This window comes from Notothenia rossii, assembly GCF_949606895.1.
Source record: "Notothenia rossii genome assembly, chromosome: 6".
Taxonomy (NCBI): Eukaryota; Metazoa; Chordata; class Actinopteri; order Perciformes; family Nototheniidae; genus Notothenia; species Notothenia rossii.
Genome location: NC_136909.1, coordinates 10,225,909 through 10,239,852, shown reverse-complemented (window position 1 = coordinate 10,239,852; position 13,944 = coordinate 10,225,909). Strand labels below are relative to the sequence as shown.

The window sequence follows — 13,944 nt, the reverse complement described above, 5'->3', positions numbered from 1 at the left end:
TGAGCATTGAGCATATGTGGAGATACATCAGTAGTGAGTGGAAGGTATGATTTAGTTGCATTGGAAAGGTTGTGATTGTTAACTAGATGTGTTAAATGCTTGGTGGTTGTATTATGTTTTCCCTAAGAATAAAAACCAACACATATTTTTCCCAGTATGAGTGAGAAAGGACATAATATAGAGGATCAAAGCAAGCGCTTATTTAAAGTGGACCTATCATGCTATTTTTAGGCAATAGCATAGGTCTCAGATATATACAAATATATAAAAAAACATGTCTATGAAGTGTTTTGCTCAAAATACCAAACAGACCACCCATTCTAGCCATGCCTCATATCCCTCTATTTCACTTCCTGTTTCAAAAGTGCTGATTTACGGTATATGGCTTTAAAAATTTTTTTTTTAAAAATTGATTAAAAACATGAGGGGGATGAGCTCATGCGGGACCCGGCAGCTACTGTCCAAACTAAATACTGCGGTGATGAAACGCCATATCATGGATTATCAAGGATAATTTCTGATACAGTATGGAGCTCAAAGGCTTTCTCGCTTGCCGGTTATACCACAAGGTGAGTTCCTTTTTATTTCCTGCTTCTTCACACACATGCTCTCCAGCACAGGTTAGCTCTGAGTGTTAGCGATGCTAATGTAAACATGCACCGACTCTATTACCGACTCCAAAACAGTCGGGCATTGTTTCTAATAGCAACGTTTCTGATAGGGCCGTGGGTGTAAAGCCAGCCTACATTTCCGATATTACGTTATATCGGACGCAAATCTGAATCAGCTCAGTTGTAGCCCCGTTTTTAGAGATTTGGGTACGGAGGAAAAGACAGAGGGTTTTATTTTCTGACGCTGCGCGAGTTCCCTGAAACACCGGGGACACATATTTATGTATAAAAGACATCAAAAAGTTATTTTTTCATGATAGGTCCCCTTTAAACAAAACCCACACAAACAAAGCCTTTTTCACTTGCATGTTTATTTCAGCTCCAGTGTTACAAACTGTAGCAGCATTGTCACAATGAAATCATAATTGCATGGCCGTACTTCCAAGCATTCGTGTTCTGGAGATGGCATTCTCTCATAAATCATCCCGACTCCCATTTCAAACATTTGTGCGTGATCAGCGAAACAATTATTTACATTATGGAATGAGCCATATAGAATATCATCTCTCCTGTGCCCTTTACAATGTGACCATCTATGAAAAATAACACTATTTTGACACTTTAAAAAGTACTTTGCAACAAAGGGTGGGAGTGCAAACATAGCTGAATGCAATTATTAATTTTGTGGAATTAAGTCAGATATTTTCGTTACTCATAGGATTCACTTAAACTCAGAGTTGTGTTAGTGAATCCTACTGTGAACTCACTTATATTATAATAAAACATCATGAAGCTATGCTAATTAATACACTTATATAGTCAAGCCAATTGAGAAAACATTATTCATTCATGTGAGATCACAATTATATTGAAATTAAGTATTTTATCAGTCTATAACAATCACATAATCATGTTATTCCCCAAACATATTGAACATTTAACATATTTTCTCAAGTACTTTAGGAGGTTATAGGACGTCTATTTCTGACACATTCAGAAAATAAGCCACTAAATAAGTTCAAGTGAGGAGGGATTTCTACACAGAACTAGGGGGCAAATAGGTCGCATGAATATTCAGAAGCAGGAAGGCAAACATCATTATATAGACAGGTTTGAAATAAGATGCATAGAATACAATGCAGGTCTTTGGCATATTAATAAGTACACTAATGTACACGCATAAGGAATCTGATCCTAAAGTGTTTGTGAGACCGCTGGAATCCGATGAACTTTCACCAAAGGAAAGAACAGCCCACTTGATTAAAAACAAATAAATCTGGATGCTTACATCAATGTCTGGAGGAATGTCTTGACTTCTGAGTGGAAAATAGTTGGAGAAGGCAGTGAGCACACAGGAAATGTGAAACTTCAACAGGATGAGCGGGAATAAAAGAAACAGCGTTGCCTGCCTACGGATTGGAGCTGTTCCTCTTCTCAAGGCGATAAAGAGTGCCTCACAGTTTTAAAGTAAAAGTTATTATGTTACATTATGGATCACAGACAGTCTGAACTTTATACTCAGTCAAAGATATATTTTGAAAATATTTGATATACAATCTATGACCTTAAAGTCAATATGACACACACAAAAGTTCCAAACATTACACCAGATCAAATGCAAGTGAAAGTAGAGAGACACTATCTCATTTCTGAAAAAGAGTCATCCTCCAAATATATAATCCTGTTTATGAATATATATATAAAACAAGCTGCCTTCTTTCTGCAACATGTATGGTTCTTTCAATGACACTGTTATTGTGCGTACGTCAGCGGCATTGCTTGCTTTAAAAGAAGGCAAATAAATGGCCCTTTACGGCTTTTATGAAAACACTTAAAAGCATATAAAAGTGTAACCAAAAAAATGAACAGCTGCAGACCGGCATTTGATATTTTGATGTGGAAGAAACCAACACAGCATTCAGTTTAGAAAGATCAGATTTGACCAGTTATTTGACCGGTTCAGGAAAGAAAAGTTAGCTTCTTTGATGAAACTTAAAGGTGGGGTAGGTAATTTGGAAGAAACCAGCTCGAGAGCGCTAGAATTGGAAAATACACAACCGGAACAAATCTGCCACTTCCTTACAGAGCCCCTCCTCCAACACACACGAACGCGCACATGACCAATGAGGGCACGGGATCAGTTTGTGCACATATGGAAGGCTGACAGGCAGGTAGGCCATCCAGTTACTTAAGCCGGGCCGGCTCAGATGATTGGTCGTGCTTTTTGCAGCGCCACGGCTTCCACAGATGACTTTTTTTTAATGTATTTATTGTCAAAGCATTTAATATATTCATTGCTATGGGGATGTTAAGAGCATTCCATGGAATATAACAAAAAGTGTTTCTGAAATAAATGACATACCCCACCTTTAATTTAAGCAAGAAAAATAAAACCGAGGACAAAAAGTTTTCTAAAAAAAGAATCATAATCATGAGGCACTTGGAAAGCGCAACTGTTCCGTTGGCCGTGTAGCGAAAATGAGGAATGTGTAGTCATGTTTTTGTTAATAAATACACAGTGAAACAAAAACAAACGAACAGCGTTGAGTTTCTTCTGCATCCGTAAAACACAAGCCTCTGCAAGCTAAACAAAATAAATAAGAAGTTCCAATATTAAAAACTACAAACATCGTTCAAGACAACTTAATTATACGCTCTCCACATGTGGAAGAGAGAGAGCGTCTGTGGAGTGGAAGAGGAACGAGATGAACTCTCCTATGTTTATCAATCATCTCTGATGCATATCCTGGTTGGGCAACTAACTTTAAAGACACCCAGACTTCAACAAGTGACTATAAGGTGATCAAGTTTCAGCCAACTTCCCTGTGTGACAACATCTTGCGTTATTTCCTATAACAGCACGCAGCGAGCTCATTTCGCTTCAGGTTGGAGTCTTCTTCATTTCCTAGATCGAGGTCCTGCCTCATGTTCCATCTGCTGCTTTGTCAGGAAGTACTTGAAGAACTCGTACACCGACCAGGCGATGGCAGTGGAGGGCATCTGGTATATAATCCGAGCTTGGGCCCCCTTAAAGAAGGCCGGCAGACCCCCGAGGCGGTACACTGTCCTGAAGGTGTTAGCCATCCCAGATAACTGTCCGCTGACGTTAACGGAGCTGAGCACTACGTTCTCTTGAGTGTTGAGGAGAGTTTTACAAACGTCCAGCGGAGTGGTGATCGCTGCGGAGATGGCTCCCGCTGCGGCCCCCGACACGATGTGACTGCCGGGGTGGTAATGTCTGTGGGGGTTCAGCTGCTCCTGCATCAGCTCGTAGATCATGAAGTGCACGGCCTGGAAGGGGATGTTCATGGTGAGCTGCGTGCTGTAGCTCCGGTAGAAAGCCCCCAGTCCCTCCTTACGAGTCACCGTCTGAACACAGTCCCAGAGCCCTCGATACGGAGAGTTGTACATTTGCATCCTCTGCTTCACCACTGAGCCATGGAGAGACAAAGGTACTTGTGTTAAAAAGGTCCCCTATTATACTGTTTTTCATCAATACATTATAGGTCTCAGATATATACAGAACATGTCTCTGAGGTGTTTGGCTCCAAATACCAAACAGATCATTGCAGCATTACCCATAATCCCCTCTGTTTCAGCCCTGTTTCAAAAGTGCTGATTCTCTGTCTGTTACTTTAGATGAAAATAAGGAGCCCCTCCCCACGCCCCTCTAAGAGAGATTTGGTTACAAAGAACACAATGGTGCTCTAGGAGGAGATTCAGGTGATAAGGTGGGGGGGTTACCTTGGTTGCTGATTGGCTAATGGTTACGCAAGCCAAAACATCGTTATGACATCATAAAGTGGACAAAATCTGATCAGCTCATTTTCAGACAGGTTTTTATTAGGGCTGTCAGTTCATTAATCGCACATTTTTTATCTGTTCTAAATGTATCTTAGAGGAATATTTTTAAGTTTTTAATACTCTTATCAACATATGAGTGGACAAATATGCTTTATGCAAATGTTTGTTTATTATCATTGGAACAATGACAAATATTCTCCTGAATATTCTGAACACGACAACCTGGAACCTCTCTCTCTCTCTCTCTTTGCTCTCTCCTAACCCTGTGTACTTATTTGCACTGAGCCAGTTGCTCAAACAGACAATCCTGTTTACAGTTGTCGGCGAAATGCCGCTCCTCTGTCTTCATCTTCAGTCAAAGCATGAGACTGAAGTTCTGAAGCACTGTGATGTGCAGTCGACACGTTGGATGCGATCCGAATGATCTAACGCAACCCCTCGTCCTCCACAATGTTAAGCTGTAGCCACCCATTTAGCTATCGCTGTTGTTGTCCAGGCGTCTCCCCGGCAAACTTTCAAGCGTGGTCTGCCGCAAGCGAGCGGCAGGAGCGGGGCTGTCAGCAGGGGCGGACTGGCCGTCTGTAGAATCTGTGGAACCACAGAACGGCCGGTCGTCAAGTACCGCTGACAGCCGGCACCGCCCTTACTTTACTATGTTTTTAAACGACCTCATCGAAGTTGCGCCGACAGAGGTACGTCGTTTCCCCGCAGCGAGGCTTTCCCCCCGTTGACAGTTCACTACCCCCCCCCTCCCCCACCATCCAACTAACAACAACAACGTCAAGCGTTTGGGCTCTGAAACTACGGGGAGGGCCGAGGACAAATACACATGCGTTAATCGCACGTTAAAATAATTAGTGGCGTTAAAAGAAAATGTGCTTGACAGCCGTAGTTTTTATATAAATGGATCAGGACAAAAGAGACAGAATCTTTTTTCCTGAAACTTTCAGAATCTCTTTACACAGTTACACGTTTATAATAATAATAATAATAATAATAATAATAATAATAATAATAATAATAATAATAATAATAATAATAATAATAATAATACATTACATTTATAAAGCGCTTTTCCTGGTGCTCAAAGCATATGTATACAAGACATGAAATAGGGGATTTTGCATAATAGGTGACCTTTAATATTATTTCCCATAATGCAATTCAACAGCTATTTTTAGGCTTTTAAAAAGATAAATAAGCTCTTTGTTTCGACCAAAAAAAAAAAGTTGTGATACTTGAAAATGACTTGTATTTGAATGTTTCTAATGCATTTAGTATTTACATTCGGGCTGCGACATTAATCGAAAAGTTATTCAAACATAATCGTGCATCACATAGACCTATAGAGTAACCTTTTGTCTTACCTTCAGCTGGGTTCATGACGGCGTCGTGGAGAACAGTGGCCACGCAACCTGCCAAACCTGGTGAAACAAACACATATTGTCTAAATGAATGACTTTGGTTACAAGCGTTTTAACATCAAGTTCATTTTTTACAAATTTGGAGCCTTTATTCAGTACAAGTGAATTATCTGTTTGAGCTGTTTGAATGCATGAAAGAAAGGTTGGTACTAGCACATCCCAGATAGCATGTTTGGATGTTTCATATTTGGATGACTTTATCCTCTCCGTTGTAAACAGGATATAATGACTTATCCCACAACCCTCCTCCAGGCGTTGTTACTTAGCCCAGTGTGAAAGCAGTCAGTCCGAATATCAAGATATTGATGTTGAAACGTGGGAACATTTACCATTTGCCAAGTGGCTGTTGCCTTTGCTCTGCATGACGTCACTGAGTGAGCGTTTGACCCGCTCATAGCAGGCGAAGTAGATGGCATGTGCGGGCCCCGCTCCGATCATGGTGATGTTGAGGCCCCTCAGCGGTCGGAGGACCCCCTCTGTCTGGATGATCCTCTTCAGAGCCTCATACACACCCTTGTACTGTGCGTTTGGCGACGGCTGCAGGCTCTGCATCCGTGTCTGAAAAAAGAAAGATATTTTAAACATTGTGACTCATTCTCAGGTTCATAGTTGTATTTTGTGCCTCTACTGTGACATGTTTACATGCTTTAAAGGTCACCTATCATGCTATTTTTAGGCAATAGCATAAGTCTCATAAATATAAAAATATATAAAAAACATGTCTATGAAGTGTTTTGCTCAAAATACCAAACAGATCACCCATTCTAGCCATGCCTCATATCCCTCTATTTCACTTCCTGTTTCACAAGTGCTGATTTTATGTATAAAGCTTTAAAAAAAAAAAAGATTGATACAAAATAAAAAAGGAGGGGGCTGAGCTCATGCAGAACCCAGTAGATACTGTCTAAACCAAGGGTGTCAAACTCAAGGCCCGGGGGCCAAATCCGGCCCGTGAATTAATTTTCTGTGGCCCCACAAGAGCTTGCAAAGAATATTATATGTTTATTATACGGTTACATGGCGATTTACAGAAGCACGTTGCCCATAAACTACATGTCCCACAATGCATCTCAAATTAGACTTTTTTTCTCAGAATTTGACTTTTTCTTCTAAATATGCATTTTTTCTCAGAATTTGACTTTGTTTCCAAAATGTTGCTTTCTTTTTAAATGTCACTTCCTTTTTTTTTTTTTTTTTTTTTTTTTTTAAATGTCACTTTTTCCAGAATGTGGCTTTTCTTTTTAAATCATTGTGACATTCTCACTGAAGAGACTTGCAATTATTTGCCCCAGACTTCTGCTTTCAGACGTAGTTAATTATGAAGTTATTACCCTATCTGATAATAATCCAATGCAGAGGCAATAATGTAATATAATTAGGGCCGGGACTTTAACGCGTTAATTAAGATTAATTAATTACACAAAAATTAACGCATTTTAATCGAACTTATTTTTGCACCGCGGAACGTTTCTCACTGGATGAGTTTCAGGGGTACCGATTATACTGGAGCACCAACTAACGTTCATGACTTCAGACAACAACAAACCACAGTGAACAATAGTCAAACATGAACGAAGAAGCTGATGAGACCGCTTTGGTTGGCCCCGTGGATGGGACATTTTGTTTTAAAAAACGGACGGATGGAAGCGTCAATAAGAGCACGGTTGTTTGCAAATTATGCAAAAAGGAATTTGCATATCACGCAGCACATCAAGCCTCAAGTATCACCTCAATGCAAAACATATAGCAGCTAACGTGGAAGCTAGCGTGGACGTTAGCCCGACTCGGAGTACAAGGACCCACACCCAATTCGCATTGATCAAACAGTGGCCTATGCAACAGAGAGATTTTATTTTTCATCAGGATATTGGAAGAATAGGAGGGATTGAGGTCAATCACTGGCACTTTTTTTTATTTTATTTTAAATGTTACACTTTATGTTGAACTATTTATTACGTTGTTGGTGCAACTGGCACTTTATGTTGAACTGTTTATTGTTTTGGCCAAGGTTATTGAGAGAGTTGGACTGAAATTGATTAGATTTTTTAAATCAACTGTTGGTAAATCAACAAAGTCTGTTATGGCCTCTGAAGCAACAGAGAGATGTTTTCTAATAGTCAGGGTTTCCAATGTTCTGAATGTACTTGAAAGTATTGTGTTTTACTTAAAAAACAAAGTGTTATAGTTTACAGAAGGTCTACCTACCTATAGGCTACCTGAATCTCTGAAATGTACTATATTCCTAAATATGCTATTGCTACACTTTATGGCAAAAATTGCACTTTTCTGTTGGTCTTGGTTAAGTACCACCTTGAAAAAAATAAACAATGCTTTGTTGCTTAAGCTTATGTATTCAGTCATTATTCAATGGTATACTAAAATCCATGGTAAAAAAAATTGCTTCTCACTGTTCTCAGGTCAAATATTTATATGTGATTAAAAATGCGATTAATTTCAATTAATTAATTACAAAGCCTCTAATTAATTAGATTCATTTTTTTAATCGAGTCCCGGCCCTAAATATAATACATTATTTTATATATATATATTTATATTTATGAATGTGCCTCTGAGTGGTTTTAGACGAGCACCTGTTGTATGTCAAATTATGATTTCTTTGTGTGTTGTTCACTGCCACATTTTCCTGAAAGTAAGAGTACTTGGCAGCAGTGAGGTCCTGACTGAGAGATGTGTGTCTCTCCTGAAGCTGCTGCTGGAGGAGCCGTGGCAGCTCTTTGTTTTCCCCCAACCATGCCAAGTTATGTGGAAACCACAAAGCATGTTTTTATCATATTAACATATCTGGGGCTGGCTCAGGAGATAGGCCACGTCTGTCTTCCTCAGCATGTCCCCATGTGTTTCCTTCCTTTGGCTCAACAATAAAATATCAATTACATTTCCGCTTGATACAGATTTGGGAATTTGGGGCAGATCTTGGTAGCACAGTTTAGGTTTGAGTTGGCGTGACCACAATACAAATCACATTGTTCTGTTGAAGACAAATTGGATATTAAGGCCAATGAATAGCTGCAAAATCTGTTGATCTAGAAATGATCTCAAGGGTATTTTTTGCTGAGTGGGTACAAAGTAAACCACGAATAGTTCCAACTGTATTCCAGATCAGAGCTCTTTTTTATTATTAACCACTCAATGCCTTATGTTATGATAAATAAAATATCTTGTTTAGACAATGATAATAATAATAATAATAATAATAATAATAATAAGTACGTTGTCTTAGAACCAAGACCTCAGCTTGAAGTCAAAGTTTATAGACATGAACCAATGGTTAAGTGAACATCTAAATGTGTTAATGATTAGAAAGAAATATTTTCATTAGGTTTTAAAAAACGCTAACACTACCACTAACACTTTTTGACTCTTTACAGAACTGTCATGCTGCTCCTTGCATTGACACTGACACTTACATTTGTTAAATATTTATTAAAAATAAAATATTTGGCTGACATTATTATGGAAATGAAAACAGCCGTGATAAATTATTTTAAATTGTGTCAAATGCATCCTATATCTGTACGTCCAATCTTATCTTATTTTCCTAATACAACCCATGCTAATAATGACTGTTGGGGTAAAAACAACCAAGAATGCATAGAATAAAAAAGCTTAAGATTCCAAAAATGCTTAGCTTACATCATTCAGTAAGTAAGTATTCAAACTTTGGTGTAAGTGGTCTAAAATAAGACTTTAAGGAACTGTTGAGAGAGAACTTAAAAAAAAAAAAAAATAGTCCTGTGCCCTGTACTACGAATCTAGTTCAATATACCCTGGATATGTTAGAGTTACCCGGCTTAACTAACCCTAACAAACGTGATCTCGCTAAGCGGTCCTACGAAGCTGGTTATCAACTCTGTAACTCAAGCCAGGGTTTCTCTATCGGGCTGAGTGTGCGTTCACATGAAAGGGGCGGGGCTAGCAACATTTGATCAATCACAAACATGGACAAGCGTACTGAGAGCGCAGCGTCATACTTCCTGAATGAAAGTAAACTGTGTGCCTCTCCACCTCTGCTTCTTGCTTGCTACACTTTTCCCTCAATCCTAAGGGAGTGCATGTATGTAGACACGTTAGTTTAGCTGCTATAGGCTTGGACTGTCGGGGGGGGCACCTTACTTCGTCTTTCTGTCTGTTTGTACCCGTGTACTCATGTTCCGATTAACCCAGCTTCCCCCAAATCTCTTTTTTGTGTCCATATATACGCCGGGATCCTGAGTCGAGACTAATCCTGTTGCAGTGGTCGTGAGTCCTGGGTCCTCTATCCTGGGTACTGGATCTGAGTCCTGGACTTTGAGTCGTGGCTGAACCTGTCTCTGCGGTCCTGCCTGACTCTCGTCATACTACTTCCCTGATGGCTCCCACAGGACTTCTGACATCCTCGTGGATTCATCTTCTTATTAAAGACACATGCATTTCCAAACATTTGGTCTTTCCAAACATTTGGTCTACCTACGCTGTAAAATGTATTATCTCTTCGATTTACACACGGCATCTATTGCACGTCGGTCCGTCCTGAGAGAGGGATCCTTCCTCTGTTGCTCTCCCTGAGGTTTCTCCCATGTTCCCTTTAAACTGTGGGGGTTTCTCAGGAAGTGTTTCCTTGTAAGATGTGAGGGTCTAAGGACAGAGGGTGTCGTATTGTAATACTGATATTCTGTACAAACTGTGAAGTCCACTGAGACAAAGGTAACATTTGTGATATTGGGCTATATAAATAAACATTGATTGATAAACTATCATGTTAGACAAATATGAAGAAGTTAAACTTTAAACATCCATGACTTAAACACTTTATCCAGGATACAAGCCACATAGTTTCACCTGCGAGGTGAATATAGAACAGCTGGTAAAAAAAAAACTACAGAGTGTTTGAATGCATACATTAACAACAATTATGATATTACTGCCCCATCTAAAACATGAGTGGACCTGACTTTAAATTACATTTGACTCTAGTGTTTCCCCAACCTAATGTGTTTGTGCACACGGCAGTTTAAACTGAATATCCTTTTTTCCTATAATATTACTTGATAGCTTTAAACTCTGCACACTGAGCTCTGAGCAGGTTTGGTGTTCAGCATAAGTTACCATGGAGATCTACACCGGTAAGAAGAGAACCAGCGTCGTAGGACCGGAAACCCAGAGTTAACCCTGAAGTTACCTCGCCAACCGCAAATCCTGCTTCGTAGTACAGGCCTCTGGGCTAACTTCAGAAGAATGATGCAGATTATATTTTCATTAGGCTCTCAAAAGAATCCCTTGTGCTCTTTCTGCATGAATATGTTGGCCCACAGTTGGACAGTGATAACAAAACCATTGAGGCATACCTAAAAAAGGACACCCTCATCCACTACATAGCACATCTTCAGCAGTCCTGTCTTTATGGCGGTTTCCTAATCAACACGGCAGAAGAGTTACTGCGTACACACACCCTTCACTGAGAGAGGTGGATTCCCAATGTGCACAGCAACGATAAGATCCCCTCCTTTCATCGACACTCCCTGTCGCTGCATCTCCTTTTTCACTGAGAGGTGGACAGGTTCAGTGGATTGTTAGCACTATCCACTGATGACCCGGTCTTATTAAAACCAGTCATTGGGCTAAACTCAAGTTAGAGCTGGCATACCTCGATATTGAAATTGTGACGATAGTGTAGACCTGACCATTCGATTTTTCAAACGTGTAAGCTCAGGATATTTCCTCACTTGACTGTAATTCAACCTTTAAAACCAGGAAAGAGACAACATGCACAACGTCCAAATATAAAAAATGACACGTCTTGTCTTAATCTCAAATAACAAGATGGATATAATATCAAGCCCAGTTCTCTTACTGTCTCTTATGTGAAACGTGAATTCATTCATGAAGGAAACACAGACTGGAAATAAATGTATTGAGGACTCCTTATGTCTTTTATGCAAGGTTTTTTCTATACTACATTGCAACTGACAAAATAATGGAAAATAGGAACCATTCTTAATTATTCATCAGCTTTAATCCACGGAAATTGCAAACAGGTTATTCGTGAACTCCAGACATGCACTGATCAAACTGAATGAGTACCTTCAGCTGGAAGGTGCTTGTGTAAACTTAGAAACTTTAAGAGGAAATAGCCACAGTGTTTGAGTAATAGGCACATGGGTTGATTTGGAAAGACTTTGACACTGACACAAAGAGGATATTCTCTCTCTCTCTCTCTCTCTCTCTCGCTCTCTCTCTCTCTCTCTCATTTCATTATGTTAATGAAGTAGTCTGTGCTACATCAAGGTAATTGTTAGAAAACAGGGGCTGAGCAGAAGAAGAGGATTGTAGGAGCAAAGTTCACATTCAAACCAACAGTTTACGATTTACTTTGCTAATTTTTAACAAGCTTAAAACTAGTCTAACATCTAATTCAGTTACATAAACTTGAACAATGGCATTCAATGAACCCAGTTCACACAGAGCTGAAGTTAGAAGGAGTTTCTGTTTCATTTTTAAGAAAACAATACAACTATAATGAAATGTTGTTCATACTGGGTATTAGTTTTATTTCCATTTTTTATTATTCATTTCTCGATGAGTGGTTTAGTCAGGTTATCCCCACATTTCATAAAATTCTAACCATTTGGGATTGAGAAATTGCTGGAATAAAACTAGTTCTCCAACAAGAACAAAAAGCCCAATCACTAAGACTGCACTTTTTCTAAATGTACAATTTTATTATACATGACAACGGCATATTATTTCATTTATAGATGTACTGTATATTCACTCTGCCTCTGTTTGTAGTACTTGGTTGGATACTATATGGCATTGTGTTGCACTGATACTCACTGGAAGCAATGACAATGAAACTCAATCTCATCCAAAAGGCAAAACAAATGTCTTGATCATAATAGAAAAAGCTATTGAGACCATTTATAATGTAGATTTTATCTTCTGATAATGGGGACTTCAACAGTGAGGCAGTTGACTTATGTTTACTGGTCAATGAATATATGAGTTGCCACAGAAGTATACTTTGAAGCAGCAATTGAGGGGTTTAGCAACATTGTAAAGGTCAGTGTTTACCTTTTTAGATTGTAGATATCTCGAGGTCATATATGTGGTTTGAATGTTAAGGCCGTCTGACATGTTTTACAGCCGAGTCAGTTACTTGACCTTCACTTATCCTACTACGTAAGAGTAATAGGGGCAAGTCTGGGTAACGAATTGCGTTACACTGTGTGAAGAAACAACAACCTGTGAATGGGAGAAATAACTCTGGAACAAAATGTTAACCCGTTTACACCATACACAGAAAAACGAGCTCATGCTTAAAATGAGAAGAAATGTGTGTCAGACATGCTTAAATGTGACAAATTAATTATGTTATGTTAGCAAAGTTACACCCAGAAAGACGGCTAGTAAAACTGCTAGGTTTGGCTAATTTTATTACCATATTAATTCATGCTAGCCTGCTCAACTAGTTTGTTCAGTTGAAGCAAGCATGCAGGCGTGCTTATATTAGCTAAGGCTAACTAAGGATGGGCATATGGTTGCTAACGCTGGTTAGCAATCGATAGCATGTTGTCAATTAGCAGCCCCTTTTAGCTAGTAGCTGTAAAAGCAAAACACATGTGATTAGCTGTGTGTGTAGCTTACCTTGACAGAGTCCACGGGGTACATCACCGTGTGCTCCAGGATGCCCGCCACGGCTCCTGCTGTCATGTGGGTCGCCACTGAGACATGAGGTGGCAAGCTCTCGTAGTCCCCGTCAATATCAAAAGGCTCATCGTCCTCTTTGCTTTTGACCTGCGACATGTCCAGAGCTGCCACCACCGGGTCCGAGCTCAACTCCATGCGTGGAGAGATCTCCCCCGTCCGTATTCTCCACAGGATAACACTCAGAGAGCAGTCGGCAGCATGGATAACCACAACATCATCGCTACTTAGTGGAGTTCCAGCGCCCGTGTGACGTCCACAAATCGGAGGCGTGGCTAAGATTATTATGGACCAATCAGATGTAGGATATGGGCGGGCTCTTGGTTTAAGGCGTCCAATTAAAACTTCCTGTGGTGGATTCCTCTGACACTTCACTGCGCTGCTGTGCATCCCTGCTTGTC

The 13,944-nt window shown here is 39.7% G+C and overlaps 1 protein-coding gene across 1 annotated transcript; it reads right to left on the bottom strand.

Annotated features, from left to right (window-relative positions):
- Positions 1-965: 965 nt before the first annotated feature.
- On the bottom strand, positions 966-13,944 carry slc25a37 (solute carrier family 25 member 37). The gene is made up of 4 exons (XM_079690484.1): positions 13,484-13,944; positions 6,169-6,397; positions 5,783-5,839; positions 966-4,042 (listed from the first exon to the last, which is right to left on the bottom strand). Exons 1-4 carry the CDS (start codon positions 13,931-13,933, stop codon positions 3,510-3,512), a joined length of 1,269 nt encoding a protein of 422 aa, XP_079546610.1. The 5' UTR covers positions 13,934-13,944; the 3' UTR covers positions 966-3,509.